Genomic DNA, 22,146 nt, shown 5'->3' on the forward strand with positions numbered 1-22,146 from the left:
ATATCATTATTTAAATTTTAATTTTTTAATTATTAGTGAGTGTTTAATTTGTTTTTATTTACATTTATTTCGATTTTGCGTTTTAATTATTACAAAATGTTTTATTTTGGTACATACTAATGATGTAGTTCGTATGAATTTATTTCCTTTATTTTAATAGTTTTATTTTGGAATTATTTAATTTTAATATTTTTATGAGTTTTTTATTTTTTTTCTATTTTTTTGACTGTTTTTACATAGTTTTGATTTATTTTAATTTTTTTTTTTCATTTTTAAATTATTAAAAAAATTATATTTTATTATTTAATTATTAGTGTTTTATTTTGTTTTTTTCCATTTTGAAATTTAGTATAGGGTTTTACATTTTTATGATTTAGTTAAATATTAGTGTTTATTTTTATCGTTATCCCAAAGACTAACACGGTTTAAAAGTGTTTTCAGTAATTTAAAGCTTCAACTAAAATTATAAAAGTTTACTTGACAACTGAAATAGAATGTTTGATTTCAAGACTGAGATAAAAAATAAACAAAAGCTAATTCACAATATTACTCAATGCTGGTATATTGAGTTATTATATCAGCATGAATAAACATGCTAAAACATGTTAGCAATCTGCTAATTCACACTAGGAACGTATAGCTTCCAGAGCTGTTTCAAGGCCAGTGTTAAAGTGGGAGGTGTTTTTATTGTAGGGATGGCAGTGCATGATGGTAGGGCTGCAACTAACGATTATTTTGATAATCGATTAATCTGTCGATTATTTTTAAGATTAATCGATTAATCGGTTTATGTACTTATATTTTAGTTTTTTCCATTTTTTAATAAAGTAAATTATTAATAAATGGTCTTTATCATTCAGCATAGATTTAATAGATTTTAACCATTTTGCATTGTCATATCCTCATCAAAAATATACCTGGAGTTGTTTTATTGTGTTATTAATCCTTTGTCGAACTCTTCTGCAATCAGAACACTGACCCATACTCTAGCAAATTTCACAAGGAGATTTCAAATAATGTTTTCACCATGGCAGTCCTTAGAGCTCCTAAAGTAGTTTAACATCAAAACTTTAACAAAGCTTATTAAGGAATCTTTCAGAACATATTTTCACGAAGAATAAGGATAAAACAGAATAAAATTGCAGTGCATTGTATTTTATTATTTACTGGGAAACAGCTTTATAGCTTATGCTGTGAAATTGTAAACAATCCTTGGAATAAAGTGCCAATGGCATGAAACCTGAATGGAACTCACAATTTAAAGTAAAATCCATCAGAAGGTTGTCCAGAAAAAAAAAAATTGGACACACACAAAAAACCTGCTGTGTGAAAAAGAGCAGTGAATAATACTTAGAAAAAAAAGTGCATTTCAAATATCTACATTTACCTCTCTCATTCAGTCATAATTAGGCTGCACGACTGAATTTTGAACTGTTAAACGACAAACTGATCACAGAACATGTTTGTAAAGCTTGAAATGTTAACTGTTAAAAAGCAATGTTATCAGCTTTTACGACTAAACATTTGCAAACAACATTGTACTGGAGAATCTGCACAAATGAAAGTCTTAGGGGCCGTTCACATATCGCGCCTAAAAACGCGTGGAAAACGCTAGGCGCACCGCTTTCTCCTTCTTTCCAAAGCGCTCGTGCAGAAGAGCCCCTGAGGTGTCTGCCTTTGCTAAGCAACCATGACGTGCTCTCTCCTTGAAGACGCGGAAATTTCAGCAAAGGATAAATGGATTTGCAGCACTAAAAATCGCTTGCAGTAGCTCTGCTACTAAATTTATTTCAAAATGGAAATCCATATACAACTATGATCAGCTGTTCCTTTCATCTTGACTGAGCTTTTAACGTTGTTACGGGAAAGGATGAAGCTGATTGGTTAGTTCTTTTCACATGACCCGCGATGCGCTTGCAGCATTCTGAAAAGTTGAAATGTTTTTAACTCGATGCGGTGCGGTGTTGGAAATAACGAACTTGAGCGCGCAAAAGACGCGATATGTGAACGTCCCCTTAAACAGTTCAGTAGTGCAGAGTTTACAGGTTACTCTTCTTTTTTAAAGGCTCAAAGTAAAGTACTCCCACATCACGCTGAATGCTGCAGACATAGATATCATATGATTTCTATGGCTGCAGAGACGCTGTTCGGGAAGCACGTGACATAAAACAAGGCCAGCTATTGGCTATTCGCTACTTCTCCTGTTGTACTGGCTGAGTAAAACCTCCGGTGGCTCATTACTGCCACACTTTGGTCACCGCAGATTTGAAATATGCACGAAATGAGCCGCTTACGGCAAATAAAAGTTATTTAGCAACGAATCGATGACTAAATTAGTTGACAACTATTTTAATAATCGATTTTAATCGATTAAATCGATTCGTTGTTTCAGCTCTACATGATGGGATGTGTTCTCTCTCCTCAGCCTGTTTCCTCGCGAGCTGAAGGAGGTGTTTGCATCGTGGCGTGTGCGCTGCGCTGAACGCGGCCGGGAGGACATCGCTGACCGTCTCATCAGCTCGTCTCTGTTCCTGCGCTTCCTGTGTCCAGCCATCATGTCTCCGTCTCTGTTCAGTCTGACGCAGGAGTATCCGTCTGAACGCACCTCTCGAACCCTCACGCTCATCGCCAAGGTGGTGCAGAGCCTGGCCAGCTTCTCCAAGTCAGTCTCTAGAGTCCAGAGTCACCCACCCATCCTTTCTCATCACATGACCCTCACTGACACGCCCCCCACCCATCCTCTCTCATCACATGACCCACACTGACACGCCCCCCCACCCATCCTCTCTCATCACATGACCCTCACTGACACGCCCCCCCCCCACCCATCCTCTCTCATCACATGACCCTCACTGACACGCCCCCCCCCCACCCATCCTTTCTCATCACATGACCCTCACTGACACGCCCCCCCCACCCATCCTCTCTCATCACATGACCCTCACTGACACGCCCCCCCCCCACCCATCCTCTCTCATCACATGACCCTCACTGACACGCCCCCCCCCCACCCATCCTCTCTCATCACATGACCCTCACTGACACGCCCCCCACCCATCCTCTCTCATCACATGACCAACACTGACACACCCCCCACCCATCCTCTCTCATCACATGAACCTCACTGACACGCCCCCCCACCCATCCTCTCTCATCACATGACCCTCACTGACACGCCCCCCCACCCATCCTCTCTCATCACATGAACCTCACTGACACGCCCCCCCACCCATCCTCTCTCATCACATGACCCTCACTGACATGCCCCCCCCACCCATCCTCTCTCATCACATGACCCTCACTGACACGCCCCCCCAACCCATCCTCTCACATCACATGACCCTCACTGACACGCCCCCCCCCACCCATCCTCTCTCATCACATGACCCTCACTGACACGCCCCCCCAACCCATCCTCTCTCAAAACAAGACCCTCACTGACACGCCCCCCCACACCCATCCTCTCTCATCACATGACCCTCACTGACACGCCCCCCCCACCCATCCTCTCTCATCACATGACCCTCACTGACACGCCATTTACATTTTTAGTCATTTTGTTTTTGGTTTATTTGTTTTTGTGTTTTTTAATGTCTGTAGTTTTACTATGATAGTCTGAGTTAATGTTTAAAACTAGTTTTGTTTGTAATATTTTCTGTTTTCGTTTTAAGTTATAGTAATTTTGTGCTTTGTCATTTTTTTTATTTATTTTTCATTTTTACAAATGTAGATGAAAATGAGAATTGTTGCGAGGCAACTTGCTGTAATAATAATATTAGAAAAAACTTTTTATCTTATTTATTTATACTTGCATTATTGTTGAGTTGGAAGTATTTTGAGATGAGATAACTCTGGTCGGCCCCTGTTGTGTGTCTCTCATTTTTCAATTCAATTCAAGTTTATTTGTGTAGCGCTTTTTACGATGCAAATCATTGCAAAGCAACTTTACAGAAAATAACGTTTCTACAATATTTAGTAGTAGCTTATCAGTGGTGACTGTCAGTTTATGTGAATAAGACAGAAATTTTCAGAAAAAAAAATATTCAAGATGTAGTCAACCAGACAGTGAACATTATTAACTGCAATTATAATGTGATTGCATAGTAAGTAGCAATATTTGTTAGTTCTGTTTGTTGATTCAGGGTTCGCATCATCTGAGGTCCTCTGAGGGTCAGCATCATCTCTTCTCAGGTGTTCTGGATCCAGACTGGAGCTTGTGTAAATCCTAGTTACCAAATTTAGTTAGAAAATTATTGGTCATCCAATCTTTTACATTTTTAACACACTCTGTTAGCTTAGATAATTGGGAAGTTTCATCTGGTTTCGTTGAGATATATAGCTGAGTATCATCAGCATAACAGTGGAAACTAATCCCGTATTTTCTAATAATATTACCAAGGGGCAACATGTATATTGAAAATAGAAGGGGACCTAGGACGGATCCTTGTGGCACTCCATATTTTACTGATGATAAATGAGATGACACCCCATTTAAGTAAACAAAATGGTAGCGATCGGACAGGTAGGATCTAAACCATCTTAGAGCCTGCCCTTGAATACCTGTATAGTTTTGTAATCGATCTATGAGTATGTCATGATCTATGGTGTCGAACGCTGCACTAAGATCAAGTAAGACTAGAAATGAGATGCAGCCTTGACCTGATGCAAGAAGCGTGTGTGTCTCAGGGTTTCTGTGTGTTTAGAGGTGATCTTAAGTCTGTTTGCTTCTACCTTATCTGTCTCTCTTTCTGTCGCCCATCACTCTCTCTCCATGGATCTGTCCTCTCTCTCTCTGTCTGTCTCTCTCTCCCACACTGCTGTGTGTGTGTGTGTTCTGTGCAGATTCAGTGGGAAGGAGGACTATCTGGGCTTCATGAATGAGTTCCTGGAGATGGAGTGGGGCTCCATGCAGCAGTTCCTGTACGAGATCTCTAATCTGGAGTGTGTGAGTAACGCCGGGGCGTTCGAGGGCTACATAGACCTGGGCCGCGAGCTCTCCATCCTGCACAGTCTGCTGTGGGAGGTCATGGCCCAGCTGAGCAAGGTACGGCCCACTGCTCATTTAGTTAGATAAAAAGACGATAAAAACTCCATAATGAACAATGTTGAATAATATGTATAAGATATTTTTATTTATTGTGTGGAACACTGAATGTGTTTTAGAGTGAACACGTTCATATTGAGTCTAGAACCACAGTGAGATCATGATCACACTCACTCCTAATCTCTGTCTCCATGGCAACAACAGAACTGTCACTCAATCAGGAGAAACAAAGTAACGAGAAAAACTACCTCCGATATTTCCTTCTAAATAAAAAAGTAATGCGTTACTTTACTAGTTACTTACAGTAATCTGATTATGTAATTCATGTTACTTGTAATGCATAATACAATGCTTTACCAACACTGTTATCGAAAATGTATTGACATTTTCATTAATGAATAAAAACGAGTTTGGACCGAGATCCAGAAGCACATTTGAACTATATCGCTCCGATCATAAGTTTGCATGCACTTGCTGCACGTCTCATAAAACATTAAAAAAAAATTAATGGAGAAATAGACACAAAGTGACCAAAATAAACACCAGTGTACTGTATCCATGCATTCAGTTTTAAAGGGACAGCAGACTAATTTAATTATTGTCTTTGTTCTTATTGTTAATGAATCAACAAAAGAACGATCAAAGCACTCGCTGCTTTGGAATGAATCACTTTAGTAGCCCTAATAAGGATCTTATTTTCATTTGTACAAATAAATATCTGCTTGAAAGAATGAAGGATGTTGTGTGCATGTTATATAACCATTGGTATTCAAAAGAGGACCATGATCTTGTCTCTTTAGATCTCTATTGAGACAAAGATGTTATGTCAAAGCAGTGTCTATATTCTGTGTCTATATTGTGTTCAGATGTTTTCTCCCCGTCTATGGAAGTTTTAGAGAAATGTTTAATAAATGTTTTCCACTGTAACTAACACAACACATATCTTACCTGTTTGGATCTCCTCAAAAAGAACTTGTCTTCAGGTCTGTGTGTGTGTGTGTGTGTGTGTGTGTGTGTGTGTGTGTGTTCAGGACGCCATCCTGAAGCTGGGGCCCTTGCCTCGGTTACTGAATGACATCAGCGTGGCGCTGAGGAACCCCCAGCTGCACCGTCAGGCCAGTCACCAGCTGCCCGAGCGTCACATGACCCGCCCGCCCTTCAGCCGCCTCGCCACCAGTGACTTCCAGAGCCTCATGATGAGAGACCTCAACAGGTGACTGTCTGGACACAATCACAGCATCCCATACACTAACTATACGTACCATGCTGTTTTCTGGACGTGGTATACAGTACACAAACATGATGGTTCGGTTTAACAAGGTTAATTGGTAATTGGTCAATATCTTTCTCAATATGCAAAATAAACGTTCAAAACCTTCCTCTTTACAACGAGTTTACAACGTTGATTGTCCACGTATTCAGTAATTACCATTGACTGTAGCATTTCTTTCGTAAAGAATAGCCAAATATTTAAGCTCAAGTGGACACTTGAATTAAATAATGTTTGGTCGATATTGAACACTGATTAGATTGTGCGGTAAAGTGTAAAACAATCGTTAAAAATGTATGTTAGCTATCTTGTTTATGGTGCATTATCTATTTTAACGGTTTTGTAACATGTATTTTAAGTTAGGCTATTGTTCATTTAGGTCTAGTTTTATTTCTGCAGAAAAAACTATTAGTAATTATTCGATTGACAGATTACTGAATTAACAAAATAATCATTAGTGACCACGCTATTGAGTAAATAGAAATGCTCTTCTAGTGAACTAACGAGCTGTGGACACTGATGCCTGCCTGAGGTCAAAGAAATGCTACGTGACATTAAAGCCGTTTTATTGACGTCTCTCTGCGTTTGAGACACTGACTGAATGAGGCATGAGATGTTCATTCATGTTTATTATCTGGTGTGTGTGTGTGTAGCTCTCTAGATGTCTCTTGTCTGCCGTCTCCCACGGCTGCTCTCTCTCATCCTGGACTGGCTGCGTTCTCCGAGCGAGATCTCCGTGCCAACAAAGACGTCTTCTACGTGACCCGCCCACCTCTCGCACGCTCAAGCCCCGCCTACTGCACCAGCAGCTCTGATATCACCGAACCAGACCCCAAGGTGCACACACACACACACACACACACACAAATACAGACACATAATTTTGCTGTGCATTACTTTTGTGATGAATAATAAACAAAAATAAATATTCGTTAATGGATATGTATTATGCCCATTACAATAATTTCTAATAAAAATTCATTTTAATGAATTTGTATTATAATCATTGCAATATTCATATGAAATGTTATTATTAATAATATCATAATGATGATTTTTATTAATTACTAATGCTGTCAAGCAATTAATCACATTCAAAATACAGTATTTGTGTGGGGGTACTGTATATATGTATTATGCATGTATAAATACACACCTATGCATGTAAATATTACATATATGCATGAAAAAACATGTTGTTTATATAGTAAATATATATATATATAATCTATATGGAAATAAATGCATACATGTAAATATTTTCAAAATATATACTGTATGTGTGTCTTTATATATGCATAATAAATATACACAGAAAACGTACACACACCCATATATTATGTAAACAAAAACTTTTCTTCTGAATGATTAATCGTGACTGATCACTTGACAGCACTGTTAATAACTGGTTCTTCGTGTGATGTATTCTAGCATGTCATGATAAGTGTGAGAAGCGTGTCTAACAGGATGTTGGTGTTGTGTGCTGGGCTCCAGGAGACTGATGCAGGAGTGTGTGGTGTGTGTCTCGTCAGGTTCTCAGTGTGAATAAGAGTGTTTCTATGATGGACCTGCAGGACTCTCGCATCAACAGCGTGTCTAACCTGCACTCGGTGAACGACCTGCTGAACTCGTCTCAGGGGTCTCTGGCCGGCTTCGGGGCCCCTCTGAGGGCCGGAGGGCGTGTCTCGGCCGGCTCCAGTATGTCGGGTGGTCTGCGTCTGAATCAGCTGGCCACAGACTCTCTGTCTCAGGCGGCTGCGATGCACGTGCCTCTGTCCTTCCAGAACCCTCTGTTCCACCTGGCGTCCGACGGGCCGCAGTACCACACGCCCCCCCCGCCGCTGCTGCTGCCGCCCGAGCCCGAGAACGGACACGTGCCCTCCTTCGCTCACAGCGGCTTCTCTCGCAGCGAGGACCTGTCGGCCCTGAGGACGCAGAACAGTCTGGTGCAGCCCAACATCGTGCACTCGCACAGCTACAGCGACGACTTCACACGCCACAACCAGGCCGACTACGCCCGCAGACAGCTCTCGCTGCAGATGCAGGTGACCCTCGCCCTCGGTGCACTGCAGAACCCTACTTAGGGCTCTACTTCTGTTCTGTGTGTAAGGGATTATCAACAGTTTGCTGGGCATAAAAGCTCTGTGTGTGTGTGTGTGTGTGTGTGTGTGTGTGTGCAGGAGAATCTCCAGCAGCAGGTTCTGATGGGCATGGCTCCACAGACAGCCACAGGCACCGGCACGCCCGCTTCTCTGGCCACGCCCCCCACCACCATCCATCCTGTCCGTCAGGCCTCCATGGTCCCGCCTCCTCCTCAGCGCATGAAGCCTCAGCCCTCCCACCAGCTGTCTGTCAGCTCGGCCGTCAACTCCACGCCCCCCAAGACACGCCCCCAGAGCGGGAACCTCCTCCAGTCGCCCGACTCCAGTTTTGGGGGGAGGCAGTTGCCGAGGCAACAGCTGTCGATGAAGGATAGCCCCGCCCCCGGCCTGCCGCATCAGTCCAGCACGGCCTCGGAGACCCCCACCCCTCAAGGCGGAGCCAATGAGAGCACAGAAAACACACCGAGCAACCAACCAGCAAAACCTTCACAGCAGAGCAACCAACAGCAGCTGCAAAAACCAACCGTGAACAAACAGGTCGACACACACACAGTCTGTCACACCTTCCATTTGTTATGATTTTTTTTAATTCTCTCCTGCTGTCATGAGCGTCATGTTTTCTCTGTGTCCGTGTGTTTCAGGGCTCAAAGTCTCCGTCCACTCTCAATCCTCCCTCAGCAGCGTCTGAGCGTACGGTGGCCTGGGTGTCCAACATGCCACACCTGTCTGCGGACATCGAGAGTCTGCGTGTGGACCGCGAGGACTTCAAACTGAAGGAGCACTCCAAGAGCATGGACGAGTCCCGTCTGGACCGGGTCAGTACAGTAACGTGGGTCAAACAAACACCGCACAATTACAAACACACTGATGTTCAATCAAATCACTGTAAACTTGTTATATTCAAATATATGTGACTAGCTCATATTTCACTTCAAAATCAACTGAATCTCTTTTTTTATATATATATTATTACACTCATAAAAATGTTATAATAAAAGAAAAACAAATCCTTTATGTAAAAATATTGAACATTTTAGTTTGCATTAAGAAAATATGCGTTGGACCAAGAATTGTATTTTGTATTATTTTTTTGGCAATTATTTTCTTGATAATTAAACAGTATTTTTTAAGATTAAAAAACAGCATTAAATTACCATTTAAAATGTTAAAAACTGGCAGCGAAACATACTTTTTTTTTTTTTGTCATAAGTGTTTTAAATTGTCAATAATAAAACTTCATAGAGCATTAAAAATTTAAAATAGCTTATTTTTAATATCTAAAAATAAACACTAGATATATAAAAATAAATTAGTATTTCTATGTAAAATACTTTAATAAATAAAAGTAAAATACATTTTGCATTGTGACATTTTCATGATAATTAAATGATTTATCAGAATTATTCAGCATCACAGTAATAAGAATTAAGGAATAAATAAATTTAATTCTCATTAAAAATAATGTCAGTGCAACAAAAAATTATGATAACTTTATTTAAATGAAATGTTTTGAATAATTTACATATTTCAAAATAAATGCATTTATTTATGAAACATATTTTTAATTATATTTTGCATAAAGAAAGCCAAAATCATAATGGCTTTATTAAGTAAAATTTCTGAACATGTTGGCAGCATTCACCCTCATGCTGATTTTATACTGTGTTCTGTGCAGGTGCGTGAGTACGAGGAGGAGATCCACTCTCTGAAGGAGCGTCTGATGATGTCTCATCGTAAGCTGGAGGAGTACGAGCGGCGGCTGCATTCCCAGGAGCAGCAGACCAGTAAGATCCTGCTGCAGTACCAGAGCCGGCTGGACGACAGCGAGAGACGCCTGCGCCAGCAGCAGGTGGAGAAGGACTCGCAGATCAAGGGCATCATCAACAGGTCAGACGCATGCCACACGCTCGACACTCTGTCCCTGCGATTACCAGAGCATCCTGGGAATGTGTGCGTGTGTGTGTGTGTGTGTTGCAGGTTGATGGTGGTAGAGGATGAGCTGAGGGGAAGTGGAATGCCTGACCTCAAAACCAGAATATTCACAGAACAGGTCTGTCACACGACAACCATCTGTAACCTTCATGGCACTCCAGCAGAGTGAGCTGCTGTGTGACGTCATCACATCTGTCGTGTGTGTGTGTGATAGTGAGGAGAGGAAGTGAGCCGAGCTGTGCGGTGTGAACCATGTGACCCAACACTAAACATTTCTGTGTAGACGACCTCACTGATCATAAAAAAGAGATTCTGTGCAGCTTGTCACGTAAAGCCCTGTAGCTGTATGTTGTTTACAGTAACATGAGATTATTCTAGAGTCGATCTGCTGTGCATCACAGGTGTGGGTGTGTGTGTGTGTGTGTGTGTGTATCATTTGTTTCTCACTAGCTCTGAATACATCTCATTCAGTCAGTAGCTAGTCTAAATCTGTTTACTATCATCAGTTGAAATATAGTAATAACTTTCCAGTTACTTTAACTATAACAGTAACTATACCAATAACTATAACAGTAACTGTACCAATAACTATAACAGTAACTACACCGATAACTAAAACAGTAACTGTACCGATAACTATAACAGTAACTGTACCTATAACAGTAACTGTACCTATAACAGTAACTGTACCGATAACTATAACAGTAACTGTACCAATAACTATAACAGTAACTGTACCGATAACTATAACAGTAACTGTACCGATAACTATAACAGTAACTGTACCAATAACTATAACAGTAACTGTACCTATAACAGTAACTGTACCGATAACTATAACAGTAACTGTACCGATAACTATAACAGTAACTGTACCGATAACTATAACAGTAACTGTACCTATAACAGTAACTGTACCAATAACTAAAATAATAACTGTACTGATAAATAAAACAGTAACTGTACCGATAACTATAACAGTAACTGTACCTATAACAGTAACTGTACCGATAACTATAACAGTAACTGTACCAATAACTATAACAGTAACTGTACCGATAACTATAACAGTAACTGTACCAATAACTATAACAGTAACTATACCAATAACTATAACAGTAACTATACCGTTAACAGTAACTGTACCAATAACTAAAATAATAACTGTACCGATAACTATAACAGTAACTATACCGTTAACTATAACAGTAACTATACTGATAACTATAACAGTAACTGTACCGATAACTATAACAGTTACTGTACCGATAACTATAATAATAACTGTACTGATAACTATAATAACTGTACCGATAACTATAACAGTTACTGTACCGATAACTATAATAATAACTGTACTGATAACTATAATAACTGTACCGATAACTATAACAGTTACTGTACCGATAACTATAATAATAACTGTACTGATAACTATAATAACTGTACCGATAACTATAACAGTAACTGTACTGATAACCATAACAGTAACTATCGTGATACTGTAATAACGAACTATTCTGATAACTGTAATTACAACTTATCAATATATACAGTAATAAATAATGTTACCCATGATGCAATGATAACAATAGTAATAACTATAGCAATAATTAAAATGGTAACTATAGTGATTACTTTATTGATAACTATGATGATAACTATACCAGCATCCTAACCAACCTATGATAGTCTCTGTGTCTTTAAATGCTCGAGCTCTTTAAAGCAGGATGAATTCCGATTCGCTATCAATTGCTCTGAAATCAATTCCAATGATATCGTTCCTCTGAGTCATTATCATCAGAGCCATTATTAAAGCTTTACAGTCATTGTAATTATGGTTGTTTGTGTGAATGGGCCTTTACAGTGGAATGACATGTAACATTGTGCAGTGTTTCGTTGTGCCGCCCAGCTCAGCCCTTTCTTCAGCTGAACAGCAGGAAACGTTCACGCCGTGCATCTCCATGTGATCACCTTCAAATTTTCCATCCACTTGAGTTTATTTTAAATGTATGATGAATATTGACTGAGTTCTTTCTGTTGTGATGAACTGGAATGTTTTAACGGATCGGGTCACTCATTCTCAGCTTCTGTTTCTCCCTCAGCCGATTTATGGTGCCCACTCCGGAACATGATTGGCCCGCGCAGGACTAGCGGACATGTGATTGGTTGAACCTCAACCCAGGAATGTCTGATGATTGGCTGAGAGAGAAGAGAGAGGCGGAGCCTGAGCAGGACGACCAACTCCAACTGGACAAACTCTCTCTCTCTCTTTTTCTCTCACACACGCTGAGTGTATATATGTGTATATAAGTGATATATAACTATATATTCCTCAGGTGTGTCTCTCTCTCTCTCCTGCTGTCTTTCTCTCTTTCTTCTGAATTTTTTGAGCCAAATGGACGACAATCAGCATCTTGAGGCCGAAACAATCACACCGATAGCACAAAGAAAATCAACGCAGAAGGACGGACGGACGGAGAGAGAGAGATGACTTTATACTCTCTCGTTCTCTTCCCATCATCCCCTGCCTCTCTCCCTCTCTCTCTCTCTCTTTACTGCAGGAGTGTGTTGTGTACATGTGTGTGTGTGTGTGTGTTTGATCGGTTGCAGCCTCAACTTCCTAATAATGACTCAATAATGAATCTTTTTTTTTTTCAAATGATGTTTTGAGGGGCTTGATTACTTCTGAGCCAATCAGATGTCGGCATGCCGCTCAGAACCCCGCCCCTTCCTGTCCCGAGCTGGGGGGCGGGATCTCCTCTCCGTGCCTAAAGAGCTCCTTCGAGAACGACTGGTCAAAAAGAGACTAGACGAAGTTTGTTCCTGACAGAGACGGTCATGTGACTCGCTCGCTTTGCATCATGGGACCAAGAGAGGATGAGCGGTTTGCTGTTTTCTGGGATGTGGAGAGCGAGCGGATTGGTTTAGTGCTGGTGTGTGTTTGTGCCAAACGCCCAGATGACGAGCTTCAAGGTTTGGATCATCACTGAAGCTCTCGTCAGACCCTAGTGAGCCGCCCGATGCTTCACACATCCCACAATGCACTGAGACACGGTGTCTTAAGATGCGGTGGAGAGTCTAAATGTGTAGGATACTGATACCTTATTATTATTTAGTATCTCTATCTTATATTTAAACTTTACTTCAAATTGAAACTGTGATAAATATATTACTATTGTCTTCAGAAAGTAATAATTCAATCACTTAAAATTTTTGCGGCACGTTGTTTACCAGAAGATAAAAGGAATTATTCATTTTCGATTGATGAATTAAAAGATTAAAAGGGTTTATGTCCTATATTGTTTTTTGATACTAAATTTGTATTAAATCATAAATGCATTTTCTAAGGCCTTATTATTAAACTTAACAGACTTTTTGATTATTAAAATGAAATTAAATGGATTTCAGAGGGCCCTAAAATTTTTATTTTCATGAAACCTTTAATAAATTGTTGGTAAATTGTACAAGTTACAATATTTCAATTAATTATGCATGTTTTTTTAACTACTAAAATGATATTTAACCATTCAAATGGAATTACAGAAAAACATCAAAAGGTCCTATTATTGTTAAAATTAATTCAATTTATTGGATTTATATTTTAATCATTAAAGGATAATTAAAATAATTTATTAAACCGATTTCACAAGGATTAATTGAAAAATGAAACCGATTTTAAAGTTGCTTTTGATTAATTAAAGTGCTAATGTGTTTCTTTGTGCTGTTGGGACCGCTCTCATTTTATATTATTATTATTATTGTTATTATATTTTTAACCAGGTTAGCATGAGATGTTGACAGAAACTCCATAACTGCGCTTCCCTACGAATGTCTCTAAACAGTATTTGATCTGACTGGTGTGATTTTCTGCTGCTTTGAGTCTGTGAGGAGCTTTAGTCGTCAGTGCGGCTCACTGGGTTTGAGAACAGCGCTTGTGCTCGCCTCACACACACACACACACACACACACACTGGAGCGCTGAGGTCGGCTGCTGATTTCTGTACATAGATTTACCCGATGGAAAGTTTCTCTCATTTTAAGTGGGTTGAGTTTTTCTCTTTTCTTGGTGTTCGGTGGATGATACTCATATACTCCAGCAGCTGCTCGCTGGGGTTTTAGTCGATTACTTTAGTCTTTATTTACTTTTTCTGTTACAAGTATTACTTTCGTCTGCATTTCAGGTACTTATAGTTCTAATGATAATGATACAGTGTTTCTGTGCCTACAGTTCCCATACTGAGCTCTGATTGGCTGAACACGAGCGGTCACATTTACACACATTGCCATACAGACGTCGATTCGTTAGCTAATGGACCGGTTCTGTATCGATACGTCATTCCTCACCACTTCTGGCGCGGTGTTGCGCTCATATCAGCTAGCGTTTGTGTATAGGGTCAGTAATGCTACGACAGATCGCGATCGTGTGTAGCACACTAGCTAAGTTTCTGTCTTCATGAGAAACGAACGGTCCTCGCCGCGGGACCCAGCCGCCAATTTAGCCATAGACACGGACAAGCCATAGCATTGACCTTTGACCCTCCGGCCCGGTTCAGGAGCGTAGGATGTATATATTTCTATATGTACCCATGGAAATATCCTCGAATGCGCGAGAGATTTGTTGATTCTAGAGTGGAGCATCTCTGAATATGGAGTGATGTTTTGAATGTTCATATTATTATTATTATTATAAAGATATTATATTCAAATATGATTATTATTGTAATTATGAATTTGACTTTATTGACAATGATTGATAAACAGATATGTCTTTCTTTTTGTGAATATGGAGAAGTTTACATTTTTCTGGGGAAATAATACAAAACTTTAAATATTTCAACAAACATAAATAAATATATACCTGCTTAACAGAGCGCTTTGATTCGTGAGTGTTGTTCTGTGCATATCACAAACACAGATTACACTAGCTATTGAACAGCTATTATTTAGGGTTATGTGTAATTCTTTCGAGACAGCCTTCAGTTTTTGTGTCAGGTTCCTGGTACTGAACCGTTTTTTATTGACTTACTTACAGAGCTGCATAGTGTACCTTCAGCTGATTTGATGGCAAACTTTTCTGTCTTACCCAGTTCCAAATTTGAACAGTTTCTACTGTACCAATCTGTTTTTATGAACTCTTAAACTTGGCATATTTGACAGTTATTGCACCATCAGCCCATTTCGTGGCTACTTTCCTCTGTTTCCTTTGAGGGTGCATGAAAGCAGATATAAGTGCTTCACACTAGAGCTATTGATCTAATAAATTCCCAACTTTATGATGGTTTTACTTGTGCAATCTTGTTTTATGAACACCTGAACTTTGCATAATCAACAATACACGCCCACATCAGCCCAGTTTGCAGTGAATGTTCTCGGCTCTCTTTTGAGAGTGCATTAAAGCAGACATAAGTGCTTCATACTAGGGCAACTGCTCTACTTAAATCAATATTTTGGGCTGTTTTTACTTTATCTTCAGCCCTTGAACATCGAGCCATTTATCGCCCCATCAGCACTGCAATTTGTCTCTGCTACCCTGGAGTGTGCATTTAAGTGGATATTAGGACTTGTAGTAGGTCAGACGCTGTAATAAAGACAGCCATTTAGCTTGAATTTGTTTCGAGGTTGAGTGAAGTGAAAACAAGATCTTCAATGGCTCTAATGAGATCCAAATTTTGGGCAGTGTTTAATTCAGCAGCCCCTTGACATGTGAAAATAAATGTGCTTATTGCACCATTAGCCCACTTTGCAGCAATTTGTCTCCAAGCGCTTTGAGGTTGCATTAAAACGGGCAAAAGGGCTTCATACTAGGTCTACTGCTCTAATGATATCCCAATATTGAGCCATTTTTACATCATCAGTCTTTATCTATGGGCCCTTGAACTTGGCTCATTTGAGAACTAGCATGCACTTCCTCTCCGTCCGAGGGTGCAGTAAAGCAGACACAGGTGCTTCATAATAAGTGCTAATGACATTTTGGGCAGTTTTTTTATGGACCCTTGAACTAATGACAACACAACAATGCACTTATTGCACTATCATCCCAATTTGCTACAGCTCTATTAAAATCCCAGTTATTTGTTCTACACAGGTTCTTACACCACCATCAGCTCCTTTTTGCTGTGACTTTTCTCTGCGTCCTTTAAGGATGGAAAAAGGAGGACATAAATGCTTCATACTAGGGCAACTGTTCTAACAAAATCAAAATTTTGGGCTATTTCTTTCTGTACCGTTCTTCTTTATGAGCCCTTGAACTTGGCACATTTGACGATATACAGAGGGACAGCAAAGTTCTTCAAATATGCCAAGTTCAAGGAACCAGAACAAACAGATTGTTTCCGTAAAAGCTGTCCAAATGAGAATTTGTTTGAGAACAACAGCACTACAACATAGTTTGTTTGCTTGTTTTAACCCACCCTCAAAGGGTTTCGAGAAATCTCGCCTTGAAATGAGCTGAAGGCACAATATCAGTGTGTACATTTCTGTGGAACTTCACAAGTCATTTTTAAAAATGGAACAAAATTAGGAATTCACAACATAAGGCCCTTTCTTAAACCAATTAAATGCAGTTAAAACTGAGCAGTGACACTGATCTGCTGACCAGAAATAATAAAGTGATTGGACTGTAATGTGATGATAAGAGCAGACAGAGGCGCCAGTGTTCCCGAGCAGATCAGCAAAGCATCATGGGACAGACGACAGACGGATGTTTGACTGGAAACTTCTAATCTGGGGTCTGATCTGTCAGACAAACATAAAACCCAAACCAGTTTAATCTCAAAAGACACGGATCTGAAGATGAGCGGGGATTTTATGAATTATGCACAAGTACTTTCCACAAATATGACAGAAGCATGGGTTTTTGTAAAAAAAAAGAATTAATAATTTGAAATTATTAAGCACACATTAATCAGGTGATTTAACCTGACACGCCAAACTGTTCACATTGAGCGATTTCTTCAAAATAATGATTAATGTATGCATATTTGAACATATATTGAAGCTGGTCATGACCTCTGAGGACTGTTTTAAGAGGACAAACAGACTGACTGTTGATGTTTGTGTTTATTGAACACACCTCATGCTTGAGCTCACGCTGTGTGTGTGTGTGTGTGTGAGAGAGAGAGAGGGACTCCAGTGAATGTGTTCATTCAGCCTGTTGTTTTTCTGCTCTAAGCTGATTTACTGGACCTGATTGAGAGCAAGTTTATATACTGTAGATTAAAACATGAGCGAATCACGACACCAGAACAAAGAGAACTGATGGAGGTTATGTGACGGATGTGTCTTTCATTAATATTACCGTCCTTGGGAAATATGAGGGGAAAACATAAACGTCTTTGCTGTTTAAAATACAACAAAGTGAAATTAGAGGCAAAAAAAAATATGAAATGATTTTCCCCCGTATTCTGAGACATTTGAGGATAAATAGTCAAACTAAAAAAGATAGTTAATAAGGAAAGCATTGAAACAAACTTATCATTTCAAGGAGACTTTTATGCTTTTGGCAGCCATTTCTTACAAAGATTGCAAAACCAATTCATTTAAAAAAGACAGACATTAAGATGATTTCCCAAAATCTAAAGTAAATGTTTCATTTAAAAGTAAAAAAAAAGAAAAACTAAAAACAGTAAACAGTAGGGTTCAAACAAATGAATGTAGTCGTTCTTAAACTAGTACATTTTAAACTGTCTTTAAATCAAATTTTTATCAAATGATCATTTGTGCTAATAAAACAGCAGTGCATGATGGGACGTTATTGCTCTGAATTAGATTGCATAAAGCTGTTATTTAAGCCAGTAAATACATAAATGCATAGATTTTCCACAGCAAACACACCGTTTGCATCAACAGAGATGTACAGCTTTCGTATCTAAAAGCATCATCAGCAAAATATAATAATGTACAAAAAGTTGCAGACATTCACACAATCCTGAGATGCAGCACATTCAATATTTCCTTTAATACACAAAAAAATCACTTCAGGATTTATTCAACATGATTGGACCTTCTCAACCGGAGATCTTTTATGTCCAGTTAAAGCTTCATTATTGCTCATTTTCTCTGGTTTATAAATGCTATTAATGTGATCGGAGCGTCTCACGTATGCATTCATGCAGCTCATGCTAAAATTATCTGCTTTAAAGCCTCAAAACCTTAAAAAAGCTCATTTCTCAAACCTGAATTACTGCAAACTTGATCATAAGGAATCTAATTAAATCACAGTGGCATCCATATGACAATTAAATTCAATCAGTTTTTACTTTACTTAAGCATAAAAATACCATAATGCATTTGCAATTATTAAGGAGACATGCCAAATTAATTTACTTGTTTCTCTCTCTCTCCCTAAACAAAAAAGAATGCTAGAGCAGGTTATTCTGCTCTAAACTGTGTGTTCCGTGTCAGAATGTCTGTTTTTGTTTCGGTCTGTGTGACTCCGCCCACTGCCAGGTCAACCAATAGGATTTCGACACTCCACTTGGTGGAGGACACAATGCATTGGTGCCATGGAAACCAGCAAATGAACTGGGTCAGAGATCACAGATTCTACCAGATCTAAAGCACCTCGGCATCCATCCAGGAATATTAAACACAGATGAAAAAACTTAACTTAAACAAGATGACTGTCATTATGCATCTCCATTAAACTGTCTCCATTGAACATATGATTGTTAGCGGAAGCTAGAGTTTCTGAAAGAAGAAAGTCACCTAGGATGCCTTCAGGGTGAGTTAAACATGGGCTAATTTTTTATTTTGTGTTTAACTAACCTCTCTTATCTTTAATCCTCATGTTTAAGCTCATGGGAAACTGGATATCTAGTAGCACCTCAAACATCTCAAGTTCTCAGATCAGCTTCATGGTGAACCTCCCCGTCTCCATCGTTGTCCGTCCGCCTCCGGACGCCGTCGCTGCGCTGCGTGGCACGAAGTCGATCGTCGCCGTGTGTTTGATCTGTCCTTTGCTCTGACTCCAGAAAAACATGAAGACGAAGCAGACTGCCACCGAGCTCAGGAACAAAAGGAACCCCATGGTGACCGCGATCACCAGCGTCTTCACATCGAATGGAAACGGCTGCGATCCGTTGACCGCCGCTTGCCCGGACGCGAAGCTCCATCCTTCCAGAAAGAACGAGCCGGAGCGGTTGCGAGCGGACGCTGGAAGCCCTCGCACACGCAGGCTCACAGAGACGCTGTCATTCCCGGCCGCGTTCGAAGCGATGCACAGGTAATACCCGCTATCCTGTACTTGTGCGTACCGCACTTCCAGGGTCCCATTAGTGAGCATGCGAATCCGGCCCGAGCTGGTAAGAACAGAGCGTTTGGGATTCAGCCAAATAATCGATGGCGCCGGATCTCCATTCGCTGCGCAGAAGAACAAAACCGTATGTCCTTCGTCCGTCCGAACATCCTGCGGCTTCCGAGTCAGAATGCGAGCTTGTCTGCATGTAAACAGCCTGGGAATCTCAGCCTCTGTGAAGTCAGCAAACGTCCGGCCTTGCACCTGCACAGGTGTTGCACACGTCGGCGCTCGTCCTTCATAGCGAAGCCACGGGCGTCTGCGCATCGCCCAAAGAAGCCGGCAATCGCAGGCCAACGGGTTCCCGTCCAACCCCAGGACCTCTAAAGCAGCGACCGAATGAAACGCAGACTCCTCCAGCGTCGCCAGACGGTTCTCCGACACGTCGAGGAACCGGAAAAACGCAAGGTTGTGAAAAGCGCCAGGCTCTATTCGTAGAAGCCCTGTACCGACTAGATGCAGCTCTTGGAGTCGTAGCAAATCCCCAAGAAGGTTTGAAAGGATAATAGTGATTGGGTTGTACGATAAATCCAGGTATCGCAAGTAGACGAGGTGATGCAGCGGGGAATACGGTGCGGCGCTCAGATTGCAGTGGCTCAGTGTTAGCGACGTGAGATTGAGTCCAAACAGACTGTTAGCGGCTAACGAGTCCAACCAAGGACAATGGGAAACGTCAAGATCGCGCAAACGTCCCAACTGGCGGAAGGAGTTGTTGGGAAGCGTCATGAGTCCGAGTCGGCACAAACGCAGCCGGATGATTCCGGAGAGACGTGAAAACGCTTCGGTCGGCACTGACGTCAAGTTGCATCTGTCGAGGTTCAGCTCCTGTAGACCGGAGAGACCGTCGAAAGCACGGTTTGAGATAAACACCAGATCGTTCTCACTGGCTTCCAGCTTCTGGAGAGACGGCATCTCGCCGAACGTATCGTCCAGGAGCACCAAGATCTCGTTCCAGCTGACGTCCAGGAACTGAACGCCGTGGAGGCCGGAGAAGGCTCCGACTGGGATGATCTTTAGATGGTTGTGGGATAAATTCAGCGCAACGAGATTCTGTAAACCGGCGAAGGCTTCGACTTCGATCGCTGTTAGTGCGTTATCGCTGAGGTCCAGCTCGCGTAACTGCGTCAGGCCTGAGAACTGTCCCCTTGATAGGGTCTTTAAGAGGTTGTTAGTTAAGTCAAGCGTCAGGATGTTGTCAGGAACACTCGCGGGAACAGAAGACAGTTGTCTTGATGAACAGATCGCTATCAGGAGCTTTGGCAAACAATCGCAGCGCTGAGCGCAGGGCTCTGATAAAGCCACGCCCACTACCCACTGGAGGACCACCCACCAGTACAGCCTCCTCCAATCAGCAGCCACACACATCTGGAGACCCGCCTACAAGGGAAAGATCACAGATCTAAAACAAAAACATAAAAAGATGTAAACATTTAAAAAACAACCCTCTCGTCAAGGCAACATTTGTCATTTTTATTTAGTTTATCATATTCTACTAAAATAACTAAAACTGAAATAAAAATAATAAAAACAGTATATTAATAATTAGTTAAAACACACAACAAAGTTACTAAAACATTACTATTAAAAGGAAAACAGAAAAAGTATACAATTTTTAAATCGTAATATACTAAAATAACATGTTTGAAAGAATATAATATATATATTGTTAAGTTGCTTCCTTATAAAACGTATTATTAAATACAGCAGGGGAATCCTAAAAATATTGTAAAAAAGTGATGTGAGACTGAAAACAGCTATATATTCTTGTTATATAGTCTTTTTAATTAAACATAATTTACATAATATTTTATATTACAATATTTTATATATATTATAAAAAATAGTTTTTAGTATTAATATTTTAATCCATCATTTAATGAATATCTTGAATATATAAACACTTCTACGTCTGGATGTGTACACAAACAATTTAAAATGTAAAAATATTATTGTAGTGATGCAACATTTCTACCGCACACACACACATTAGTGCTGATACAAATATTGCTTATAAAATTATAATCGCATTATTTTCTTCTTATAGCTATTCTATCCATCTCTACAGCCTAAAAATAGCACGTATGTCACAAATCTTTGCAAACACTCACCAGCTGGAGCTGCTCCTCATTACCAACAATTACTAAAGAAAGTCTCGCTGATCGCCCGCTCACAGTCTACAGAGAGAGAGAGAGAGACAGAGAGATTTAATTAATTTTAACAAAGCTTTATTAACTTTTTTTTTTTTTTTTTTTTTTTTTTTTTTTTTCCTTTTTTATAAACACTCAATTGTCTCACAACAAACATCCCCCCCTCCTCACAAAAAATAAAACAAAAAACAAATTAAGTACAACACATTGCACATACACAATCATACTCATCACAAAAAGAAAACCAAGTTCCCTTCAGATAACTCACAAAGAGCTCCATTACTGCACCATATTGTTTCAAAAATGTTAAGGCTTTGCATGCTTTTATAGAAGCGAAAATCTATCAGAACTCT

At 40.1% G+C, this 22,146-nt stretch overlaps 2 protein-coding genes across 7 annotated transcripts in view; one reads left to right on the forward strand and one right to left on the reverse strand.

The window, feature by feature from the left end:
• Positions 1 to 13,172, forward strand: part of LOC132103851 (ras/Rap GTPase-activating protein SynGAP-like) — a 59,511-nt gene extending 46,339 nt beyond the window's left edge. For 3 of the 5 annotated variants that reach the window (XM_059508901.1, XM_059508904.1, XM_059508906.1), the window contains 10 exons: positions 2,426 to 2,662; positions 4,843 to 5,044; positions 6,076 to 6,257; positions 6,968 to 7,151; positions 7,847 to 8,359; positions 8,495 to 8,953; positions 9,058 to 9,231; positions 10,092 to 10,303; positions 10,394 to 10,466; positions 12,454 to 13,172. In XM_059508901.1, coding sequence (XP_059364884.1) covers positions 2,426 to 2,662; positions 4,843 to 5,044; positions 6,076 to 6,257; positions 6,968 to 7,151; positions 7,847 to 8,359; positions 8,495 to 8,953; positions 9,058 to 9,231; positions 10,092 to 10,303; positions 10,394 to 10,466; positions 12,454 to 12,483 — 2,266 coding nt within the window. In that variant the 3' untranslated portion in view covers positions 12,484 to 13,172. The remainder of the gene's footprint in view (positions 1 to 2,425; positions 2,663 to 4,842; positions 5,045 to 6,075; positions 6,258 to 6,967; positions 7,152 to 7,846; positions 8,360 to 8,494; positions 8,954 to 9,057; positions 9,232 to 10,091; positions 10,304 to 10,393; positions 10,467 to 12,453) is intronic. The other 2 variants (XM_059508902.1, XM_059508903.1) reach the window with 2 other exon arrangements.
• Positions 13,173 to 19,093: 5,921 nt separating this feature from the next.
• Positions 19,094 to 21,845, reverse strand: LOC132103847 (leucine-rich repeat and immunoglobulin-like domain-containing nogo receptor-interacting protein 1). 2 transcript variants are annotated; one of them, XM_059508897.1, is made up of 2 exons: positions 21,755 to 21,845; positions 19,094 to 21,023 (listed from the first exon to the last, which is right to left on the reverse strand). In XM_059508897.1, the coding sequence occupies exon 2, from the start codon at positions 21,009 to 21,011 to the stop codon at positions 19,194 to 19,196; it is 1,818 nt and encodes a 605-aa protein (XP_059364880.1). In that variant the 5' UTR covers positions 21,012 to 21,023; positions 21,755 to 21,845; the 3' UTR covers positions 19,094 to 19,193. The 2 variants fall into 2 exon arrangements, with proteins under 2 accessions (XP_059364880.1, XP_059364881.1); XM_059508898.1 differs by having other exon boundaries at positions 19,094 to 21,045.
• Between the last annotated feature and the right edge of the window lie 301 nt (positions 21,846 to 22,146).

The sequence above is a fragment of the Carassius carassius genome, chromosome 25, assembly GCF_963082965.1.
Source record: "Carassius carassius chromosome 25, fCarCar2.1, whole genome shotgun sequence".
Classification (NCBI taxonomy): Eukaryota; Metazoa; Chordata; class Actinopteri; order Cypriniformes; family Cyprinidae; genus Carassius; species Carassius carassius.

Bases quoted from the DNA above. Each gene is read 5' to 3' on its own strand.
- LOC132103847 (XM_059508897.1), bottom strand. From the start codon at position 21,011: ATGTGTGTGGCTGCTGATTGGAGGAGGCTGTACTGGTGGGTGGTCCTC.